This window comes from Polypterus senegalus, chromosome 7 (genome assembly GCF_016835505.1).
Source record: "Polypterus senegalus isolate Bchr_013 chromosome 7, ASM1683550v1, whole genome shotgun sequence".
NCBI lineage: Eukaryota > Metazoa > Chordata > Cladistia > Polypteriformes > Polypteridae > Polypterus > Polypterus senegalus.
Window position 1 is genome coordinate 192,218,537 of NC_053160.1, and position 22,033 is coordinate 192,240,569.

The 22,033-nt window shown below is 50.5% G+C and overlaps 1 protein-coding gene across 1 annotated transcript; it reads left to right on the top strand.

The window, feature by feature from the left end:
* Positions 1-446: 446 nt before the first annotated feature.
* Positions 447-21,592, top strand: metap1 (methionyl aminopeptidase 1). The gene is made up of 11 exons (XM_039759831.1): positions 447-613; positions 9,796-9,847; positions 11,844-11,956; positions 13,471-13,531; positions 14,769-14,860; positions 16,478-16,561; positions 17,355-17,493; positions 18,250-18,381; positions 18,685-18,828; positions 20,845-20,910; positions 21,006-21,592. The coding sequence occupies exons 1-11, from the start codon at positions 500-502 to the stop codon at positions 21,170-21,172; spliced, it is 1,164 nt and encodes a 387-aa protein (XP_039615765.1). The 5' UTR covers positions 447-499; the 3' UTR covers positions 21,173-21,592.
* Positions 21,593-22,033: the final 441 nt, after the last annotated feature.

Sequence of the window (22,033 nt, forward strand, 5' to 3'; positions counted from 1 at the left end):
ATACCGTAGTATAAAATGACAGAAGGCCAGTCTACTCCCTAGATGCTCTGATTTTCGTTTTCGGTGAGTCGTGCTCGTCTGCGCTAGGAGGCTTCGGCTCGAACGTGTAGGCTAAGTGAGCTCCGTGTTTTTCTTTTTTGTTTTTTTAAACTTCCCAGTTTACTATTAATTTGCTCTCCTCCTCTTACCAGATATTTTGTTAGATATGCAAATAAAAATGTTATTGTGCACCAGAGCGCATACCCCGGGGAATTGAATGAATGAACGAATGAATGAATGAAGACAGGCAGGCAGGCAGGAACTCGACTTTCGAACCTGCGCACTGCCAGCCGATTCTGCGCAGTATTCATCCGAGGCCAGGGAGGAGACCACGCCCCCGGCCCGCCCGGAGATGATTGACAGCTCAGGGCGGAATGGGGAGTCAGGTGCCGTCCGGGGGCTCCTCCTCTGCTCGCGCCCTCCCCCCACTCTCCTCCCCTCCCTTCGCCTGACTGTCAGCATGGCGGCCACTGAGCCCCGAGAATGCGAAACGGAAGGTTGCAAGCGCGAGGCCAAGCTGCAGTGCCCCACTTGCATCAAGCTCGAGATCCAGGGCTCGTACTTCTGCTCACAGGTAAGCCCGGGCTGCCCGACGCGTACCGAGAGAGGCAGACGAGCGGGCGACGGAGACTCGGGCACGCCACACGGACTCCACCACCCCGCACAGGGGCGAAAAGCCGAAAGTACGCGTGCGCGGCGGCCAGCGACCTGCTGCTTCCGCAGGAGGAGGTGGTGGTGGGGGGGGAGAGGGAGGCGCCGTGCTTGGTGACAGGCCGGTGAGCAGTTCGCACTGAGGCCGCCCGCTTGGCAGTCGCTCGTCTCGGGGAGGCTTGCGAGGCTAACCCGGCGCTTTATTTTGAACGATTCCTTTAAAGCTGCTCGGCTTGGCTCGGCGGCGGCGGCAGCGCACGTCTGTGGTGCAACTTGTCATTGGTTCCTGGCCCGTGGGCGTGGTGTTCTCGCCGTCTGGGGGGAAGGGGTGTGGTTTCGGGGTGACGTCAGCCCGGCCTCAGTCACAAAGTTGGCTGCCGGTGCCCGTTGAGCGGCGCCTCGGGATGGAGGCAGACGGCAAACTTGGGTGGGAAGTGACATTGTGCCCGCCAAAAGTGGGCTTTGCGTTTTTAACGCGGAGCGGGTCGTAATCCGCAAAATGGGGACGTCCGCCTCAGTTTGTGTACACGTTAAGTAACCTGCAGTGAGGCCTCGAGTCGCATTGCAACAGTCCGAGTGGCCCCCGACCGTTGTGCCGTGGGGGTCTTTGTGGCGCCACTGAGCTGGCAGCCCATAGCAGTGGGGCTGGAGGTAAAGCAAGCAACCCGGTGCCCCCGAGGTGGTGTGCACAGGTGGGCGTAGACTCGTCAGAAAACCCTAACCCAGGTTGTGTAGGCCCTGAGCTGCCGGCCTCGATTCTCCAGAATAATCTCGACGAGAGATCTGAAAGCCCCTAAAAACCCACCACAGTGCTTGGTGACACCAGGGGGCACCTCAGTGATTCTTGCATTTCTTGCCCCTAATTTGTCCGTTTCCTCCACATGGCATCCCCAGGGCCGAATGGAAATGAAATGGGAGACCCAAATTAAAGCCGTGCGGTCCGTCGTCAGGTTCCTTCTCTTAACGTTTTTAATTCTGAAATAATCCTGAAGGGCAGTCAGATAAGCAACAAGTCAGAAAGCACAGAGCGGGATGGATGATGGATGGATGGAAAGTCACGTTTGGTCAGCTCCACCTTCCATGATTTAGTTACCACGTTTTTATTTCTTGAGTATTTTTGTTACAGTTAAGTAAATCATTTTAAATAAGGGTGACAACAGAATCCAAATCCTGTGTGGTCTCCATTAAAGCCACACTTCATGCAGACACAGGCCTGGGGCGGCTCGGGAGCTTCCATTCCAGCAGATTTCCAGTTCAAGGGATGTGAAAAGGGCATCGACTGGTGTGTGTTACTGGTGGAGGGTCCGTGACCAGCTGCTGTTTGCTTTTCTTAAAGGCCTACCCCACCCAAAACCGGTGCTTGTTTTAGCTTACTTACCCCCTGTAGTTGGTGATGGTGGGGGGGTAAGACCTCTGGGCTGTGGGTGTCACCACCCTGCAGGTGCCAGTTCAGTGCGATGAGTTCTTGGATTAGCTTAGATAAACTTCACACACCCTGACTTGCCTCCAAAGCTTGCATATCTTTGAAGTTCGTCAATACGAGGGGTCATTTTGCTTGTCTTGTCACTACACCCCAAGGGAAGTTCAAAAATTCTCACGTGTCAACTTTCAAAGAAAGTCACCGTGAAGGAACTTCTCAGCATTCGTGTGGTTTTCGTCAAGTAAATATGAATAAGGTGCCCTTCTCGTACACGTGCCCGGTCATTATCACAGTACAGGTGACAGCCTCCATTTCAGTTAATGTGGTTCAGGTTTAAATTTATTCTCGCGTGTGTACAGAACAAGGACTTTCTCGCCTGTGTGGCTTGGCAGTTTGCTTTTAGACTCGTAGCCTAAAAAGTGCTTTCTGGCTTCCTGTTGCAGTATCTGAAGCAAGCGTCCAAGTAAAGGAGACGTCTCTTCATGGCGTTGGGCTTACTCTGCTGCTTTTGAGGGATTTCCTCAGGCCTCTCCTTCTGTAAATTCATTTTTCTGAATGTACTCCTTTAGTTAAAAATAAAGAAAACTGGAGGTACAGTCTGCAGTCGTGGAGCAGGCAACAATCCATCACAGGACCCCCTGACAGGACTCCGTTTAATGTCACCCGTTAGCCCACCCCACGCGTCTGTTAAGTTATAAATCGAGTTTCCCAGAGTGAAACCAGGAGGTCTTAGGAAGAGCCTGACGAGCAGCCTGCTGATGATGATCATCTTGAGGAGGTTAGATCAGAGAAACCAGTGAAGAGAGAGAAAGCAGACGGGCCGAGAGTCGGCACCAAAAGAACAAAAGGTCTAGCGAACAATACCCGGGGATGAAACGAATTCACAATCCTGGAACAGGGCAGTCAGGGAGCACAGACCTGAAGGAGACACACACACGTTTATAGAAAATATGCCGAAGGCAGGATACACCGAGTGTCACGCCGCCATCTTAGATAGTCGCCACGAGAGGTGGTAGCAACCGGTCAACGACACGGTGGGAGCCGTAAGAGACGGGGGCTGCAAAACAAACGTCCAAAATGGCGGTGCAGGAGCCACGCGACCGGTCAACGACACGGTGGGAGCCACTCCTTTAAGTTAGTGGCACGTTTCTTTAGTCTGCTTAGCTTGAACTTGAGTGGAATGTCAAGTTATTAGAACACTAGCTGAGATACCCGCTGTTGTCTGGGCGGAAAAAAAAGTGTTGGCTTTGTTAATTGTGATAAAAACAACTTTAAAAATAAATTAGCAAACAAAGAAGACTCACTGACAATGTGCTGCTATTGTTTGCTGAAGTATGTACACTGTTTAGAGTTTTTCCATCTTTAGCCGCTCATATAAAGGGGTCCTTAGGCCTGCCCACCCTTGAACACGAGACGCCGGCTGGGGCCAAATTGACTCCTGCAGTTTTCAGTGATTGAGTGTCAAGTGGATGAGAACAGACGATGACAGAAGAGCGAATCTCCAATTGAAATTCTTTTACAGTCGATATTTTACCTGTATAAATAAATACATATTATAAGTATCATAGCTAGATTTGGTCTATACCTTCGATTTTGATAAGTTAGTTAAATGACTTTTTTGATTATGAATGTATAAAAAAATTCCTATTTCTTTTTTACGACACAATTGTGACACCAACACGTTAGCTGCGATGTTACGAAACAAATGACGTTTAGTTCATTAACGAATAAACAAAAATCACAAAGAGAGTCGCTGAATCCACAAAATGAATACTTGTAGGATGTTTATGGTAGATAAAAAATAAAATTGCTTACTTCTCTTATATATAATCTAACAGCCCATTTTAATCAAAATATAATCGCAGAATATGTAAAAAAGGATGGGAAAAGCGAAGGGTTTTTGACAGATTCATTTCTGTTTGTGTACGGTTTTACATGCAGAATTTATGACGATGTAAAAAAAGTCAAAGGAATATTATTATTAGGTTGATTTAATTATATTACCACTACAACTTTGTTACAATCTTACCAAAAGCAAACATTAAACGACAAACAAATAACACTACAAGTTTTTCATCATAAAATGCCAGCTGCTTTTATGGAGCACAGCAGAAACGGCCCGAGCGTCAACTGGATGATAAGAGACACATAAGACTGCAAGATTGTGACAGTCTGCTTTATATACAGTATAAGATTTTAACATATATATCTATATCTATGTATCTATCTATGTATGTATGTATGTATGTATATGGCTGTTTGAGTCACTTAACCAGAATGAGTCCTAAAAATAGTTGCGATGCCAACTGTATTTAATTTCGAAAGCAGCGGGCAGGCGGTGGCGCTCAAACATACAGAATGCCAGCAGTCCCCTCCAGTTTGCCCTCTGGTGGTCATTTCGAGTGTCAACTGGATGATAACATCCATACAGCTCACCCCCACCATAACCCAGAAGGGGTGGGTTAGACGTTGATTTCACCCTACCGTATTTTTAGTCGACCAATGAGAAACGTGTACCAAGTTTGATGAAAATCGCTGACACACACACACAGACGCACACACAGACGCACACACAGACGCACACACAGACACACAGACAGACACACAGACACACTGACTTTTCCATATATTTAGATGGAATGTCCCCGATTGTAACTCCGTGTGACAGCCCAGAGATTGAAGTTAGACGGACGTCCCGTTTTTCTCAGTAAGTATTTTTCTGACGTGGAAGTTTCACAAGATGTCGGTAACAACCCAAGTAATCCATATAGAAAGAAATCAAAGCAAATAAGTCCATAAATGAAGTGTAGGAGGACAGACAAACGGTCAGACGGATATTACAGGCACGTCGTCAGCAGCACAGAGCAGTGCACAGAACCCTGAAGAAATGCACCCTGGGTAATTCAGCATTCCTCTTTTCTTTTTTTACTATCAGCTTCACTTTTTTCGCTGTGTGTTTTTTTTGTGTGAACCGTTTGCTTTGAATTGGACTAAAATATTTAAAATCGAAGACCCTTGGACTGTGGGGTTTTTGTTTTTGTGTGGTGGATCATGCCAGTGCCGAAATGTCTGCTTGGTGGCCCATTTGAAAACCGTCGTCAAGTGGCGTTGTAAAAATACCAATAAACCCAATCAAAGTGAAGAGCCACGAGGCGCCCAGCAGTGCTCAAGTAGGAAGATTCACAACGGGCAGGAATTTGAGCCCAGAGGTCTGTGAGTTGGCAGTGCCAGCCTACTGCTCCACTTTGCCACGTTGTGTGGGTAGCGTGAACTGTTTTTTAATATGGTAATTGGAGTTTCTATTTATTTTTTTTTCCTAACAGAAAGTGTGTGGTATAAAGTTGATAGTTCATTTTAAAATTGGTTTATTTTGCCGTCCTATTGTGGATGCCTTGAATGTGGCATTTCCAAACTGGGAGTGAAAGTCTTGTGCCAGTTTGCCTCAATGCCTGCTTTGGCTGTCATAAATGAATTGTTCGCTACTTCCTACGTTTCTAAATGTAAACAGCAGAAAATGTGACCAAATTTGGAACCATTGAATTTATTTATGGGGTACAAAAGAAGTGCGGGATTCTCTTGGAAGTTTCAATCATTTGCTGTTGACGGTGCGTTTGGCTCGAGTCCATTGAGCGCGTCGTTTTGCACACGTGGCGGTGGCGGCGGCGGCGTGGACTCCTCTAAACGTATGCTGAGCCCGTCGTTTGGGGTCTTTCGCCTGATTATTGACCTAAAGTGCCGTTGTGCACGTTCTTTGATTTAAAGATCCGGCGCCGTCTGCCTTCACTTTTTCAGAATGAGACGAGAGTTTGGCGTAGTGGCTGAGCGCTAATGGAGGAGGCACAGCCTGATTTATTAGCCATTTCTTTCCATGGAACAGCAAGTCCCACGCACATCTCCTCAGTTTACTCCTTCAAGACACCAGCAAGTGACGTGCACCGAAGTATCTGCTCATTCCCCAGGGCCTTCTCCTTGGCATGGGGCACACTGCGTCTCTGTAGGGTGTTGGCGCTGACTCAGGACTGGCTCAGTGATTTACAGCTGGCGAGGTCAGGGCAGTGAGCAGTAAATTGCAGGAGTTTTCATTTCAATGTGAATAGCGGCTGAGCTGCGACACTTCGAGGCAGGGGCAGCGGGTGCTCTGCTTGATACCCGCCAGGACTTGCTCCTCAGAGCTGAAGGCTCATTGAAGGAGAAGTCCCGAGATTGCCAGCGGAGTCGCACAGTGACGGCTCCTGGCCATCTGGACGGCGAGATCGGTTTTCGTGGTGCGAAGCTGCACCTGTCGGGCGCCTGCTCGGATTCGCTGCGCGTTTGCTTCACGTGGCACATTCCGCACTGCCTCGCCTCGCCAGTCTGTCGCGCTCTGCTCATTCATTTGTTCATCTCTGTTCAATGTTGCTCAGCGTATTGTTTGCTTTCTTTTTGTATTGTTGTAATCTTTTAGTCAGCTTCTTATTTCATTTTTTCCACCTTCTGGTTTTTTAAATGCATTTGAACATCGAGGAGTCTGTTTCTGTTTCCTTTGAACCACAACAACATTTATTTCTGTCGCACATTTTCATACAATTGATGGAACTCAAAGTGCTTTATAGGATGAAGAAAGAGAAAAAAGACAAAATATTAAAAATAAAATTAATATAGAATATAGAGGACAAAAAAGAAACTCGAGACGGCTGGAGAAAAAGATGCCTAAAATCTGCAGGGGGTCCGAGGCCACCTCTAGGCATTCTACCTGACATCAGTGACCTCAGTCAGTCAGAAAACCAGAACAAGAACAGCAGAGAAAGTGGGCCCAGTAGGAGTGTGGAGCCACCAGGAATGCATAGACAGAGTATCAGGGTCAAGCCAAAAGGACGCCATGTTGAAATAGATCACGGCTTTTATCAGTTTGTTAAAGTGCTCCACCGTATTCTGTCGGTAAACTCGTATTCCAGATTTGAGGTGCGTCACAGCAGAAGGCCACTCGCCCGCCTGCCCGCCTCACCGCTTCTTTTAAGTTTAGCTCTTGGAATTCTAAGCAGACCCTCATTTGAAGATCCGAGGTTACGATCTGGAGTGGAAGCTGACGGCCATTCTGAGATATCGGACGGAGCAGATGATTGAAGGCTTTGTGAACCATCAGCAGGATTTCTAATGACACAGGTGACCAGTGTAGTGACGCCAGGACTGGGGTGATGTGCTCGGATTTTCTTTTCCTAGTTAGGATTCTAGCAGCTCCATTCTGCACTCGTTGTCTTTCTTGGGTGGTCCTGAGAGGAGAGCGTTACAGTAACCTAGACGACTGAAAACAAACGCGTGAACTCATTTCTCAGCATCTTTCAGTGATATCAGAGGTCGAACTTTTGTTATGTTTCTTAAGTGATAAAAATGGTGTCCTGGTGATCTGCTGAATATGCGATTTACAATTCAGGTCCGAGTCCACAGTTACCACTCAATTCTTTACCTCCGTCTTGACGTTTAATCCTAACGTATCAAGTTGATTTCTAATAACCTCAGTATATCCATTATTGCCAATCACTAAGATTTCTGTTTTCTCTTTAGTTTGAGAAAATGACAAGTCAGACATTGGGGTCAGTGAATCGAGAGAGTCGGGGTCATCAGGCACTATTGATAAATACCGCTGTGTGTCATCCGCAGAGCTGTGGTAGCTCACGTTGTGCCCTGAGATAAGTTGACCTCATGGAAGCATGTAAATCGAAAAGAGCAGCGGACGACCCTTGTGGACCACCATATAGAATATCGGGGGTCTTTGAAGTATAATTACAGCAACTGACAGTTTAAGACCCTGCCAGAGAGGCCCACCCACTGATTTGTAAGAATCTTGTGATCAATGGTGTCACATGCGGCCCTCAGATCTCGGAGGATGAGAACGTCTGCTTTAACGAGTGCAGTGTCTGTGCTCTGATTCAGCTGCATGATGACGGCCTTCTCTAGGATTTTACTTAAGAAAGCAGAGGAGTGGAGATCAGGGCTTTAACTGCAGTGGTCTTAAGACAGTCTGGGAAGACCCCCATATCTAATGACGAGTTTACTATGTCAAGAATATTACCACGTAGCACGTCTGATACCTCTTTGAAGAAACCTGTTGGCATTGGGTCAAGGACGCCGGTGGAGGGTCTCGGCTGAGGAATGATTTGACGTAAGTCAGGTAAATCAATCCTGGTGGAAGAAATTGTTTAAAATGGAGTATCGGGGTTTAAGAGGATCAGTGCTGGGGAGATTGTAACATCATTCATTTTGGGATTCAGAAATACAGCAAGAGCTCCACTGGACGTTTGTCGGAGGCATTGCACTGAGTGGCGTGGGTTTAGCGGACGACTCTGGGATTGGTACAAGATGGCGTCCCCAGACGGACTCTGTTGTTGTATTCTGTTATTTTAGCCTTCAGTATCTCATAGTGGATACTCCGTTGAGTTTTCTCCATTTACGCTCAGCTCCTCCAGTTGATTATCGTGTCACAACGCCATTTCAGTTACTGGCACTCTTCAGTTTTGACGTCAGGTCACCAGGCCATGTCCCTGGCACCAAGTGGCGCCCTCTGTGCGTTTCAAGGTGGCGTCTCACGTATTCCTTTGTCCAGATCTACGGATGCGACTTTTTGGTTTGACTTTCTGACCAGTGATTTAGCGTCGTGTCTGTTTCTGCTGCCCAAGCCCCGGATTGTTTATGTGATCCTGAGCCTCAATCTCGACATTTGATTTCTATGTCTGCCCTCCTCGCAGTCATTCCTAACTGTTTGTTATCGTCCTCGCACTGCTGACACTTCTGTCACTCGGTGAGACGCCTCGACCGGCCTGATCGCTCTGTAATCCAGCTGTCAGTTCTGCGCCCTTTGAGACTTGGACTTGGCGCGGGACGTGAAGGCAGTGGCCGTATAGACGAGCTTTATGAGAATGATCCTGGGACTTTGGTAAGATGTCTGTGTTTGCAGTGTCTGCTGTCAGTCTGGTGGGTCGTCGCGGTCACTTGGACAGACAGCAGCGAAGCTCCTCACACTGTGCCATTTATATGTAAAAGCTGTGCGGATACTCCTGTGACCGCCACATGCCCACTCTGCGACTCGCCCGTGTCCTCTCCTGTGTGTCTGGGAGCTGGCAGTGAATGAGTGCTTACCACGTACGGTGTGTGAGGTTTAAACCAGAGAGACCTGGCACCCGTGAACCTGATCCTGTGGTGGCACACGCAGTCTCCGTGGCCGGGCGAGTTCTTCGGTGGCAGAGTGTCAGGTACGTGGCGTGTATCACTGGAGTAAACACACAAGTAAAGGGTCCTGAATGTTTTCTCTCTTGCCACTTGACTGACGTGGCACAAAGTTAGGGCGGAGTGGTGGCTCTGAGGCTAAGGATCCCAAAGGTTGCCGGTTCGAATCCCCGTCACTGCCAAAAGAGATCCTACTCTGCTGGGCCCTTGAGCAAGACCCTTAACCTGTAATTGCTCCAGGGGCGCTCGCTGTACAATGGCTGACCCCGAGGGGTATGCGAAAAACTAAGAAAGTCCTAAAACGAGAACTAAAGAACAAAACCAAAAAGATTTGAGATTTCAAATCTGTCTGAGCGCCGTCCTCGTACCGGTGGGCCGACTCAAATGTGAGGGTGCAACGTGACTGCAAGTGACAGACAGTGATGGGTGTGACTGCCGGGTGGTGCGCTGTGCCCATTAAAGTGCCTTTTTTCTTCTTTTTGCAGGAATGTTTCAAGGGAAGCTGGGCCACCCACAAACTACTGCACAAAAAAGCAAGTGAGTTCAAGTGTCGTTTTGTAAAAGTGATCGATGTTCCTCGTGACGCTGTGCGGGATCGCTGGAGCGCAGCATGGCACCACATGGTATGTAGGGAGCATACGTGGCCTGCCGCTCGCGATAAGGCTTTTATCAGTAACGCGTCGTGTCCGCTGCGTGTGCCGCTGTGGTAGAAATCTGAGGAGACCACCTCGCCAACATACCACTGGCGTCCTGTTAAAGAGCCCGCCCGCTGACTCTGTGCAGACCCTCCATCTGACGGGCATCAGCAATTGAAATGCGCTCGATAAGAACTTTGATGGGTGTCATTCTTGCCCTTGTGATGTCACAGCAGTGCAGCCATCTTGACCGAGAGGCCTTACACGGGAGAAACGAATGATCAAAGTCGCGTGTTAAGAATCGGGACACCTTGTTACAAATCGCTGTCGCCAGTTTCTTTCTGCTGCCCTGTTATGGACGCTTAAGCTCCAAGAAATTCGCTCACATGTGGTGTAAGTAATCGAGCTTAAGAGCGACGTGAACGTTTTCTTGTCTGATTTCAGCACCGCTACTGGGACGTGCCGCACCGCTGCCCTACACTGTGTGCCATGCCGTAACCGCCCAGAGTGGCACTCGGGCTCTTTGTACACATTGAAAGCTGAACGATCCACGGCACTGCATTTTATCGTCCTGGCGCTGCTTCTCGTTTCTTCTGCCATTTCCTCCTTCGGCTTTGCTTACCGTTTAGCCCTCCGGTCTTTGAAAGACTCGCACATCTCCCGGCCCCTTGAGGCTGATGACAGTCTGCATCGCCAGCCGCCGGGTGGTCCAGCCTAACAACAGTCGCTGTGCCCTGTGAGGCTCCTGTTCACTTCTGCGCTTTATGGCGCCTCATTGTGCCAGTTTGTGACCCCGGTGATGCTCTTGTCATATGTAAGTGACAAATAAATGCCATCTAGGAGCGCCTTTCACACTTGCAGCGGCGGCAGACACCTTTGTATTGTTTGCTGCTTACGTCTGAAGTGCGTTGTTGCCGCTCGAGGACGCCGTGCACGATAAGAATCGTTGACTCGCGCGCAGCACTTTGTCCAGGTGGTGCTCGCTGGCCGTCCATCAGATGCTGGCTCATTGTGGCCATTTGTCATGAGGCGAGACTCGTCATCCCGATGGTCTCTAATCGTCCAGACTCGAGGTGGTCTTCTGATTTTACAGGCTGCTCACCTTGTTTTATTTTGCCCCCTCTCTTCAGCCATGTGACGAGACTCCATTCCTTTTCCTTTTGCTCTGGTTATGGGGGGAGCGAGCGGCGGGGCCTGGTGGGTTTCTCTTCTTTTACTCCCTTATTCACTTCAGCCACGGGTACGACAAAGCACGTTAGAAGATGTTCACGTGGCGTAACCGTGAGGCGCGTTTAGGGGCTTCCCGTCTTACATAAAGATGGCACTGGCAGTACATGTCTTGGCGTCACAACAGTGGCGAGCACCTCAAAACGGAGCCCAGCAGCGTTCACAGACAGGTGACACCAAGGTGGCCTCGACCGATTGTTGTTGGTTATGGGGGCCGGCCGGCGATGGAGAGTCGAAGCCCGGACTGTCGGCCTGTGACGGCGCTCAGCTGAACGTGCAGGCCGCGGGGCTGTGGTCGGTGTAACGTCAATATGGAGGTCGTGTGTGCTTCCTTCACGTTGGGCCTACACAGCCACACTCACGGAAATCCTTTCCTCTCGTATTTATTTAAACGTTCTTTTTTTTTTGGTTACCCGACGTCAAGCATCAGGCGATGAGCGGCTTGTGTGTGAAAGCCTGTCGGGCACTCGTATTGGGCATCCGTCACGAGTGGCTGTTACATGAGCGAGGGTCCCTCTGAAGATGATAATGAAGGGACGTCGCTTTTGATTGTTTGTGTTTCTGATCACTGAGTCCCGTCCACGGCTGTGACTTGTCCCGATACCGTAGTGGGGCGCCGTGTGTGTCGAGGTCCTCATCGACATGTTCTGTTTGCTCTCCTTGTAATGCAGAAGAAGAAAAGACAAAGCAGGATCCCTGGAGGAGCGTCAACAGCAGTGAAGCCAACACAGACCCATGGCCTGGCTATCGATACTCGGGCAAATTAAGACCACACTATCCTCTGGTACGTATGCCTTTGTCTTTGTCCATTAAAAGCCGTCTTGGCTCGTATTCACCAGACACGACGTCGGGTTTCAGTAGCGGGACACACGCGTACCCCGTTGACCCCTGGTGGGCGGACGCAGTGAGAAGTGGAACAGAGTGACGCTTGTTACTGGCTGACTGGGCAGATTACGATATGCAGGCTTTCAGGTCGGCGTAGGCCCAAACTCTAGACATGGAGCGGCCGGGGCAGCACGGCACAGTTCAGCTCGGCACAGGTCGGCCTCGGTTGGTGTTTCCTTAGCAGGCATGTGCTCTTGTGACATTGTGACATGTTAAGTAACCGAAAAATATAGAAATGTGACCCAGAAGGCGACATCCCTCCCATCGTGATCACGAGAGACAAAGATCTGCTTCAGCTTACTTTACTGACGGTTACCTCCGTCAAGGTGTGGGAGTCTGCCATCCTTTGTCACCAGGCTGAAAGGGATTTCCGGACGGGTGACATAATCTTCCGCCCGACAGCTTCAGAGGGTTTGACTGCCTGTTCCGTGTATTTCTACTGGCGTCTCCACGTGCAGGGCGCTCGCTGGTCTCCAGACAAGGACAGTAAAGGATTCCGTTTCTTCTCAGGAACAGCACGATGCCCACACTGCAGATTGTCCCATTCTCCAAACTGCTAGGTTTCTAAATGCAGCCTAGTGCCCGTGTGCCACCCTTGGTCTCCCTGTATTGGTGGATCCACACCAGTGTGTGTGCACAGAGACCGCGACAATCCACAGAATGTGCTCACAAACCCAGTGAGCTCGGAGCTTCTTTGGTAGACCGTTGCCTTCCCAGGTCACTTCACTTCCCTCTCCCAGTGAAATCGTTCAGCAGTTGAAACAGAAAAGGCGTACGACGTCTTCCTCCACGGCTCTCGCCTGCTGCACTCGGTCGCACCGATTGACCTCCACCGGGCAGCGCCACCCTGCAGTGCATTGGCCGTGTTCTGGGCTGCTGCTTTCCTGGTTTTAATGTCTGCTCCCGGTGACCGTTCGGCCTCTGCTTCCTGCGTGTTTATTGGGCCTTGCTGACCAAACTCTGCCCACTGCCCCTCCGTTTATGTTGACACCATTTTCCTTTGCTCACGGGACTCGCTTCTTGGTCGCAGGTTTTGCTTTGGTGCTCGCCATTTGGGTGGCGTTCTCTGACCTTCATAATCCAACTTCAGAGCTCTTCCTCATTTGGAGGGAAGGACGGCAGGAGTCGTGCAGGTTTGGCTCTGTGGGCACCGCTGTCCCTTGGCGTTCCTGGCCAGGATTTGACCTTCTTTTGTGTACGACAGCAGAGCTCACACTTGACTGGCCTACAATGACTCCACAATTGAGTAATTAACCTGGCACGTACTTGGCAGAGTCCCATTTTGGGGTCTTCACGCTCGCTCAGTTCACCTGCCCAGCCTGTGCCGTTTTTCAAGTATTTGATTCTGTTTGATGTTGCTGTTCCTGCCTGTGCCCCTAATGCCCTTCCTTTTTTTTTTTTATCTCATTTTAGACTCCCATGAGACCCGTGCCAAGTTATATACAGAGGCCAGACTACGCCGACCATCCATTAGGTAAAGTCTGAATGTCTGTCTTCACATTCTTACACATCAGCGATCTCGAGCTTTGATGATTTGTGTGCAGGCCCCAAGTCGCCCACGTTAACTGGGTGCCCTGGAAGTTCAACAACAAGATTTTAAAGTTTCTGAGCATCTTTTGTATAAAAAAGTGAAATGTGTCTTAAATGTTGCAGGACTGTCCTGATGGGCTCTGAAGACGGCACATCTAGCGGAAAGGTTGAGTCCGAGACGGCCTTCCTAGTCGTAGTGCCTGATAGAAAGCCATGTAGACGCGTAGCGCCATGGTGGCACCTAGCTTGGCAGCTTCTAATTAGTAGATGACAAGCCTGCTTTTGCTTTGTGATGTCTGACAGCTACAGTCGAGTAAACGGTAACTGAAATCAATGGGTACACTTGAAGGAAAAGTCGACCAAACCTGCCGATTTGTGTGTGCCCGGCCGTTCTACTCTGTTGGATTAGGGTTAGCATTAACATTTATGGTATGCCACCTGTTGGAGACCCCCACAGTCAGAGCGTCAGCATGAGCATCATGGGTCGCAGTGGGCTGATTACTACTTCCTCTATTCCCCTTATTTTTCTTTTTTAAACCTCCTTTAATAGATGGTAGTGTTGGTTGCATGCGCCATCTGTTGGAGTGAAACACAATGCGTTTTATCGGTACATGCGACACGTGCCTTGGAATGGAAGTGTCGAGGCCGAAGCCGTTGAGTGAGCGCGTCGCGGCGCAGTCAGCTGAGGTTGAAGTGTTGGACTGACCGCGCGTGACTTGTCCGTAGACTAAACATAAAGCATTCATTTACACATGCGGACCTCAGTTGGCACCTCGGGCAGAACTAAACATCTGCCCCTTGCATCTCTGCTCTGAAGTGGGGAGACGTTTGCTTTGTCCTTGGTCCGCTGGTGTCACATCCTGAGCTGATTCGGGCCTCAGGTGGGCAGCATGGTCACACACGGCTGGGCAGACAGGACTTGAAGAGGGCCACTCGCGCTTGTGTGTGCCATGCCTACAGTGGAGGTGACACGTGGCACAGCGGGCACGTTCTGAGCAGTAAGACTCTGGCTCTGGTCCAGTAAATGAGTTTGCGCTTTTGGGACATGAGCTCGGTGGTGGAGTTCATCGAGATGTGCCCTGACGTTACTTGAGGCCGTTCAGTTCTGCGATGTGTCGGAGATGTGAAGATGGCTGCTTGTTTAATAATAAAGTCGATTCCTTTATATTTTGTCCACTTAGGAATGTCGGAGTCGGAGCAGGCCTTGAAAGGCACCTCTCAGATCAAGATCCTTTCACCAGAGGATATCGAAGGAATGAAAACCGTCTCCAAGGTACTCGGCCAACAGCAGATGGCCACTTGGCGTTACGTCGATGTCTCAAATCATAGCAGGTTTAGACGTAAATCTCACTGCTGTGTTGTTAATTGATGACTGCTGTACGCTATGTGCCACCTGCGAAGGGTGACCCGTGACACTTCTCCACCAATCAGGGTTGGGGTAGATGACTGAATGAAGAAGGCCAAGACCCCCAGTGCCTTTTTATGGGAGATCCTTTAGAAAACACAAAATAAGAAAGTCAGTTCAGGTCGTAATACAACGTGAATGAAGACATGTGACATAAAATACGCGTTCAGTCCCCAAAGTCACCGGGTGTCCGTTGTGTACAGGACGTCACCGTAAAATCCCCAGAAAAACCAAAGAAGGGTCCGTTCTAGAAATGGCGTGTGTGAAAGGGCCGTCAAAGCAGGTGGGAGCCCCACCTTACCCCCCCCGAGCTGGCACTGCGTCGCTGGGCTTGGCGTCGGGTCACGGTGGGGTCCTGCTCCGGCTGCACATGGCAGGCTAAGGTGGCTCTGTGGAGTTCTTTAAGTGGGTCAGCATAGAGACCCCCAGAATCCAGAGGTGGTTTGCGGACCGTGGTCAGCTGGCCATCTGTGAGCGAGTGTGCATTGGGGTTGGTCCTGGCCTTGTGCCATTCCTGCCACTAAGCTGGTCTCGGCCTAAAGCAGTCTGGTAAAATGAGTGGGGCTGGCGTGGGTTTGCACCACCTGTGAGAGTGCAGGTGCTTTGGAATACGAGTGTGCGGAGGTTCACCGAACGTGCGGATTGTTGTAGGAACTGCGCTTAGTAAAAGACGAACAATAAGCTGCTTTACGTTCAGAGGAAAAAAATGGCTCGACGCCGTTTAAAATGCCATCTGTGCCACACCCTTTGTGCGCTTTTGACACGAACAGACGATCCGCGACTTGGGTTTGATTCAGTCGAGCACAGCCGCCTGTAAGACGCGGTCGCCAACATGTCAGAAACTTTGAAACGTTTCACAAAGACGTCAGAAAAAGCAGTCCGGAGCCGAAAGTGACGAGACCCTCAAACCTGAAGCGCGTTACGCTACGTCAGCATCGGCCACCAAAGCCAGACTTGTCACCGGTTAATGCTGACGTCTGCTCACTTGGTGTGAAGAGGCCCTCCTGGTCGGTGAGCTGGTGAAGCGCTGCTCTCCTCCACACTCCTAGCTCACTTACGCCATGTGTCTGTGGCGAGCGCCGCCCGACGCCCTTCTAGCCGTGTCCTCGTCCTCGTGACCCAAGTGTGAGTCCGGCACAGGCGAGGCGGTCTGAAGACGACGCCCCCTGTCAGCGCCTCTCTGACCCCGCCCACTTCCCAGAAGCCTCTCCCATTTTTGTCGGTGTACTGACCCCTTCTGTTTCACGCCCGTCATGTCGGTAGTTTAGAGGCCCGCGTTTATTAAACAGATTGGGCCTCATTCCGATCTGTCGCAGGTCTAAAACCGTCCTGACTGCAGCGGGAGGTGCGCACCTCGCGGTTCTGGTGACGCTCCTCGCGGTTCTGGTGACGCTCCTGTACTTGAATTTGTGTAAACTACAATGGGGGGATTCCAACCTTCTCGTGGGTCTGACAGTGACTTTCTGTGTCCTTACTGTGTTGCAGCTCGCCAGGGAGGTGCTGGATATAGCGTCTTTGATGGTGAAACCAGGAGTGACCACTGAGGAGATTGACCACGCTGTGCATTTGGTAAAGAGGGGACGTCTTTTAAATTGTGGAGAATGAGGGGCGACAGACAAGCTGAGGAGGGAGAGCAGAGATGGTGCCCACAGGGCAGTGTTATTGTCCCCTTTGTGTTCTTACTTATCCCTCACACCCTTTACTCCTTCCCCAGTCCCATCTAGCAGACAGCAGAAGATCAGGGCCAACGGTCAACAAAACTGGCCTGGTGTGGTGGCTGGAAATGAGCTGGCGCTTCTGACCCTCGCCATGGCTAACCTGCCCATGCCCGACCGTGTGCTGACCTCGTATGATGTTTAGGATAAGGACGTCTGCCAAATCTGCCACAGTAGTAATCACAAAGAGCAGGCAGACCTTCACCAGCAGGTGGCGCCATCCCCGCTGTCTAATGTTGGAGGGCAGCTCTCATTCTTGGTGTGGCACAGTAACACGTAGTGAAGGCAGCTCCGCTCACCAGTTAGGGGGGTGGTACGTAAGCTGTGCCCCCCTTTCCATGCCTTACACCAGAATGAAGGTTGGCAGATGAGATGGTGGGAAGTGTGAATTACAAAGCGAGGCTCCAGCCTTCACTGCGCCATTTTGCACAAATCATTTCACTCTTCACTCTTCTCATCTCTTTGTTTTGCACAATTTTCAAAAGTGCTGAGAAAAACCAAATCGGCCTTGAAAGAGCACGAGAGGTCAAGTCCTAGCTTTGTGTTTTCTGTGTTTGGGGTCTCGTGTCCTTCCAGATTCTTTTAGTGTGTGTGGGTCGCTCTGTGCCAGTTTCCCTGCCACCCTTTGTGACTGTTGTGTTTCGCAGGCCTGTACAGCCAGAAACTGCTACCCTTCGCCATTAAACTACTACAACTTCCCCAAGTCGTGCTGCACGTCAGTCAATGAAGTCATCTGCCATGGAATCCCCGACAGGCGACCACTGCAGGAAGGAGACATTTTAAACGGTAAGGACGCCCAGCTGAAGCCTTTGTGGCCTTTAGAAACTGAGGATGGCACACGTGGGCTGCCAGCTAGGAGGAGTTTGGCTGGAAGTCTTTGTGTCGTTTGACCAGCTGAGCTCCATTCAAGCATTCAGTGCCCGTCACGTCATGTTGTTTATGAGCAGTGGCGGTGGCGGCGAAATCCTGACCAATCGTGTAGTGCGCTTCTCACTCGGGGCCACCGATTAGCCGCCGGTGCCATGTGTGGTGTCACCAATGCAGTCTGACCCTGTAAGTGTTGTGCTGCCACACTTGGCACTTTAAAGGGAGTTTGGTCAGATGGCTGCCAGCTCGGCTAACATTTGATTTTCTTTTCTTTGGTATTGACCTTTGTGATGCCAGTGGCCTCGTGCCACCTGAGCTGCTGTTGCTCCTGTCGGCCCCCTTTTCTTTATTTGACGTTTCTCTTTTATTTGGTGGTTGTCTCTGTGTTTGTGTTGCCTTTTCCTCTGCGGGTGTACAGTATGTGTGTGTGTGTGTGTGTTTGTTCACTTAAGACTTTGGTCATTTATTACTTTTGAAAATGTTAAGTTGGTGACTCAAATTCAGTAGGTGAGCCTTTTGTTCTTTGGACCAGGGGTTTTGGTGGTGGGTTCCCCTTCTGCTCGGCCCTCGTGTGTCCATTTAAGTGAAATGAAGCCGAGCCGAGGTGAGCGTCAGGACCTGTAAAAGTGTTGTCGTCACTCGTTGATTTGCGACGCCTTGTCTCCTTCTGTGCAGTGGACATAACCGTCTATCGGAACGGATACCACGGAGATCTCAACGAGACGTTCTTCATTGGAGAAGTCGACGAGGGGGCAAAGCGGCTTGTGCAGACGACATACGAATGCCTGATGCAGGCCATCGATTCTGGTGAGATGCCACTTGGCTCGGTCCTGTCCTGTCCTGTCTCGTCCTTTGATTGTCATTTTGCTGTCGCCGGGGCTCAGTGTGTTGTGATGTCACTAAGCCACTCATTCGCGTCACCAATGTGACTTGTGTCTGAGACTGCTGTATTTAATCAGTAAGTAGTGTGCTCCTCACTTTGTCATTTGTCAGCTGCATGTTGACTTGCCGTGTGACGCGCTGCACTTCTAAATGTCTGCTGAGCCGTTTTGGTTCTGACCAGGCGGCTTTTATTTTATTTCATTTTATTGTTTGTTTTCTCCTTTGCAGTAAAGCCGGGTGTTCGTTACCGAGAGCTGGGCAACATAATCCAAAAGCACGCACAAGCCAATGGGTTTTCTGTGGTGAGGAGCTACTGCGGACATGGCATCCACAAGCTGTTTCACACGGCTCCTAACGTGCCCCATTATGCCAGTAAGTGCGTTTCAGAATGAATGTCATTTGGGTCACGTGACGGGCGCACTGCCAGGCCTGTCCTTACAGCACACGAGGAAGAGGAGGGCCATCTGACCAAAGCTCTGGCTGGCGGTACGTTTGGCCGAAGTGGTGTAACGTGTCGTGACCTGCGGAGTTGGCACGTTGGTCGTCGTCTTACCGGCTTACCTACACGTGATGGTGAGGTGGCAGGCTGTACTCACGCCGCTCACAAACGTATGCGCTACAATAAGATTTATAGTTCAAACACACAACCAAATATTATTCAAAATCGGTCAGTACAGGGAATCACACGAACCCCATTAAAAACTGCACCCCAGCCCGAGGCAGAAGGGCCGAGCGAGGAACTAAAAGCTGATCACACGCCCAGCTGACTCACTCCACAGTTCCACGTTTCGGTTTATCTCGTTTTCAGTAATGTCAAGTGTTGTCCCCCACAATCGAATTCTTCCAGGTGATAAAACAGAGTTGTCCTGCTAACAGGAAGTCGCTGTGAGTTTATTGCTCGATGGCCTCGTCCCTCCCATCTGCTGCAACTCCAGACACAGTGGTGAGAGGATTATTGGGGACGGCAGACATCTTCACCCAGAAAGGTCTTCATGTGGGACAGGAACAGCACATATCAACTAGGGGGTCCTGCCCCAATCCCACTGCGGCCATTTTAGTCTCCTAGGACGTGTGAGGGATCAGCCAGGACCCCAGAGCGATCTGTGCAGCCTGTGAACAAACTTCATGAACTGGTGAGCGTCTCCGTTCATGAACTTTCACATTCTCTGTTTTCAACTGCTAACCCAAACACCAACGATGAGGGTGGCTGATGGACACACGCAGGCAGGTCTCCTGTAGATGGCGATGGACATGAAGGACACAGACAGACGAGAACTTTGTGCTCCCCTAGTGGAATTTATTTTCCATCCTGTAGAAGGCACATAACTTAGGAGTTCTGATCCGTCGATTCATGTGGTCAAGATGGAGCCGTTCCTTAGCCGAGTGAAGGTGACGTTGATGTGCCCACAGCTGGTCTGCACTGGTTTACTGCTGCCTGCCCAGAGCCCCTCTCTCTCTCTGTGTGTGTGTGTGGGGGGGGGGTGATCGACATGGTGCTCTGAATTTAAGAAGATGGAGGAGGTTTTAGTCGATTCTGTCGCACCTTCTCAGTTACAGTGTTGCCCTCGACCAGGATACCCGCGCTGGCTTTGTCCTAACGCCCGAGTTGCAGTTCTCTGAGTCCCAGGCGTTTGGTTCCTGCTGACGCCTGCTTTGTTTCAGCTCTTCTGGGCCGTCTTTCTCCTGCACACACACACACACACACACACAGACGCATCTTCAGGGCTGCTCTCCTCCTCCTTAGTCGCACCTTCTGGTTGCCTTCTCACACTGTGGCCTCTTTCGTTTTGCGTACAATTTACACCTGCTGGAGGTCTGGGATCAGTCGGCTTCCGTCTTCAGCAGGATGAGTGCATGGCTTTCATCTCACCGTTCTCTTTTACTCTCGCAACTTAACTTTCAATAGAAATGTTTGGCCTGGTGGCGCCCTCGTCTGACTCCAGGAAAGACCATCCGCTGACCAACCGACCGAGCCATACGAACTTCCTGACAAACAGCAGCCCACACCGTCCTGAAGGCACTGCCGTTTAATAACCCAAAGACGAGAGCCTACAGACGTGTCTTACGTGTCCCTCGTCACCTGGCGTGCCGCGGTGTACCGATTCCTTTGAATGACGGGAATGGGTGTCCCATTAGGTAGTGTGCTGCTCGCTGACCCTTTTAGATTTTACGCACATTTTGCCAAATTTGTACATCCAGGTGCCTGAGAATCTAGCGTCACCAGTGAGCTCAGCGGACTGCAGCTGAAGTTGCGGTTGTTTACCAGCGGGGGGCACGCGTGTCACCTCAATGCCCAGCCTGTAGGCTCAGTAATTGTTTGTCCTTTTGTTAAATTGCGGCCGAAGTCTCTTATTTGTATTAACTGCGTGTCTTTGACTTGAATTTTAGAAAACAAGGCTGTTGGCGTGATGAAGCCCGGCCATGTGTTCACCATTGAGCCAATGATATGTGAAGGTAAGTCCCTGACCCCGCCCCCAAAGCTGCCCACCCCCTCCCCGGCCAAACAGAGGAGCTTGGCAGTCACCCGGCTTTGTGTTGTGTGCCCGCAGGTGGCTGGCAGGACGAGACGTGGCCCGATGGCTGGACTGCGGTGACCCGAGACGGGAAGCGCTCTGCCCAGTTTGAACACACGCTGCTAGTGACCGAGGGGGGCTGCGAAATCCTCACCCGACGCCTGGAAGACAACGGCAGACCCCACTACATGTCGCAGATGTAGGCCGCTTTCAGACTTGAACTGTTTGCTTAAACTGCTGACTAAACGCCAGGGGACTTCATTTTTTGTTTTGGGGGGTTGTATTGAAAATGGTCACCGATTTGGCTACACGGTTTGATTTGAGTTCAGTTGTACAGCAGGGACGAGGGCCGCTTGACATTCTCAGGAAATTCAGGTTCCTGGTCAAAGTGTTCTGGTGGAGGAGAGGAGGAGGAGGAGGAGGAGATGATGTAGTTGTGCCCCAGCAGGGGGTCCGGTGACGTCAAGTCGGCTCGCTGTCCGTGTCCCTCAGTGTAACGTCACGTTCTGAGGGCCCCGAAAAAGCAAAGTAAATCCATCAGTGGTGTGTTTTATTGGTGAGATATCAAAATATGTATGGTGGGAAGTTCTGGACACAATTAAAATATTTTCAGTTGACGGGTCCGCTTGTGATCTCCAGGCCCACTCTTTGTTTTCACGGCTTCACGTTCTCCACAAACGCTTTGGGGATTTTAAGTACAACCAGCAGATGGGGGTCAAACCAGTAGCACTCTGGGGACACTGGCCGGGGACACTGGCCAGGAACGGAGCGCAGCACTTGGGGTCTCTGCTCCGAAGAGCTGCTGTGTGGAGTTTGATTTCTGTTCTTGTTCTGCTGACGACGTTCACAGAATACAATTACAGACCCTGGGCACCCACTAGCGAGTCGTGAAAATCAGAAACCATTAAACCTGACTCCTGAGCCAGTGGGGTGGCACACGACATCAAAATGCCCATAAAAAGCAGTACCTCGTAATGCACATGTCAGCCGTCCAGTTGCAACGTCCCAGATGTGCTTTAAACAAAGCGTCTCCCCTCGTTGGGCAGGAGTCCTGCCTGCCGTTG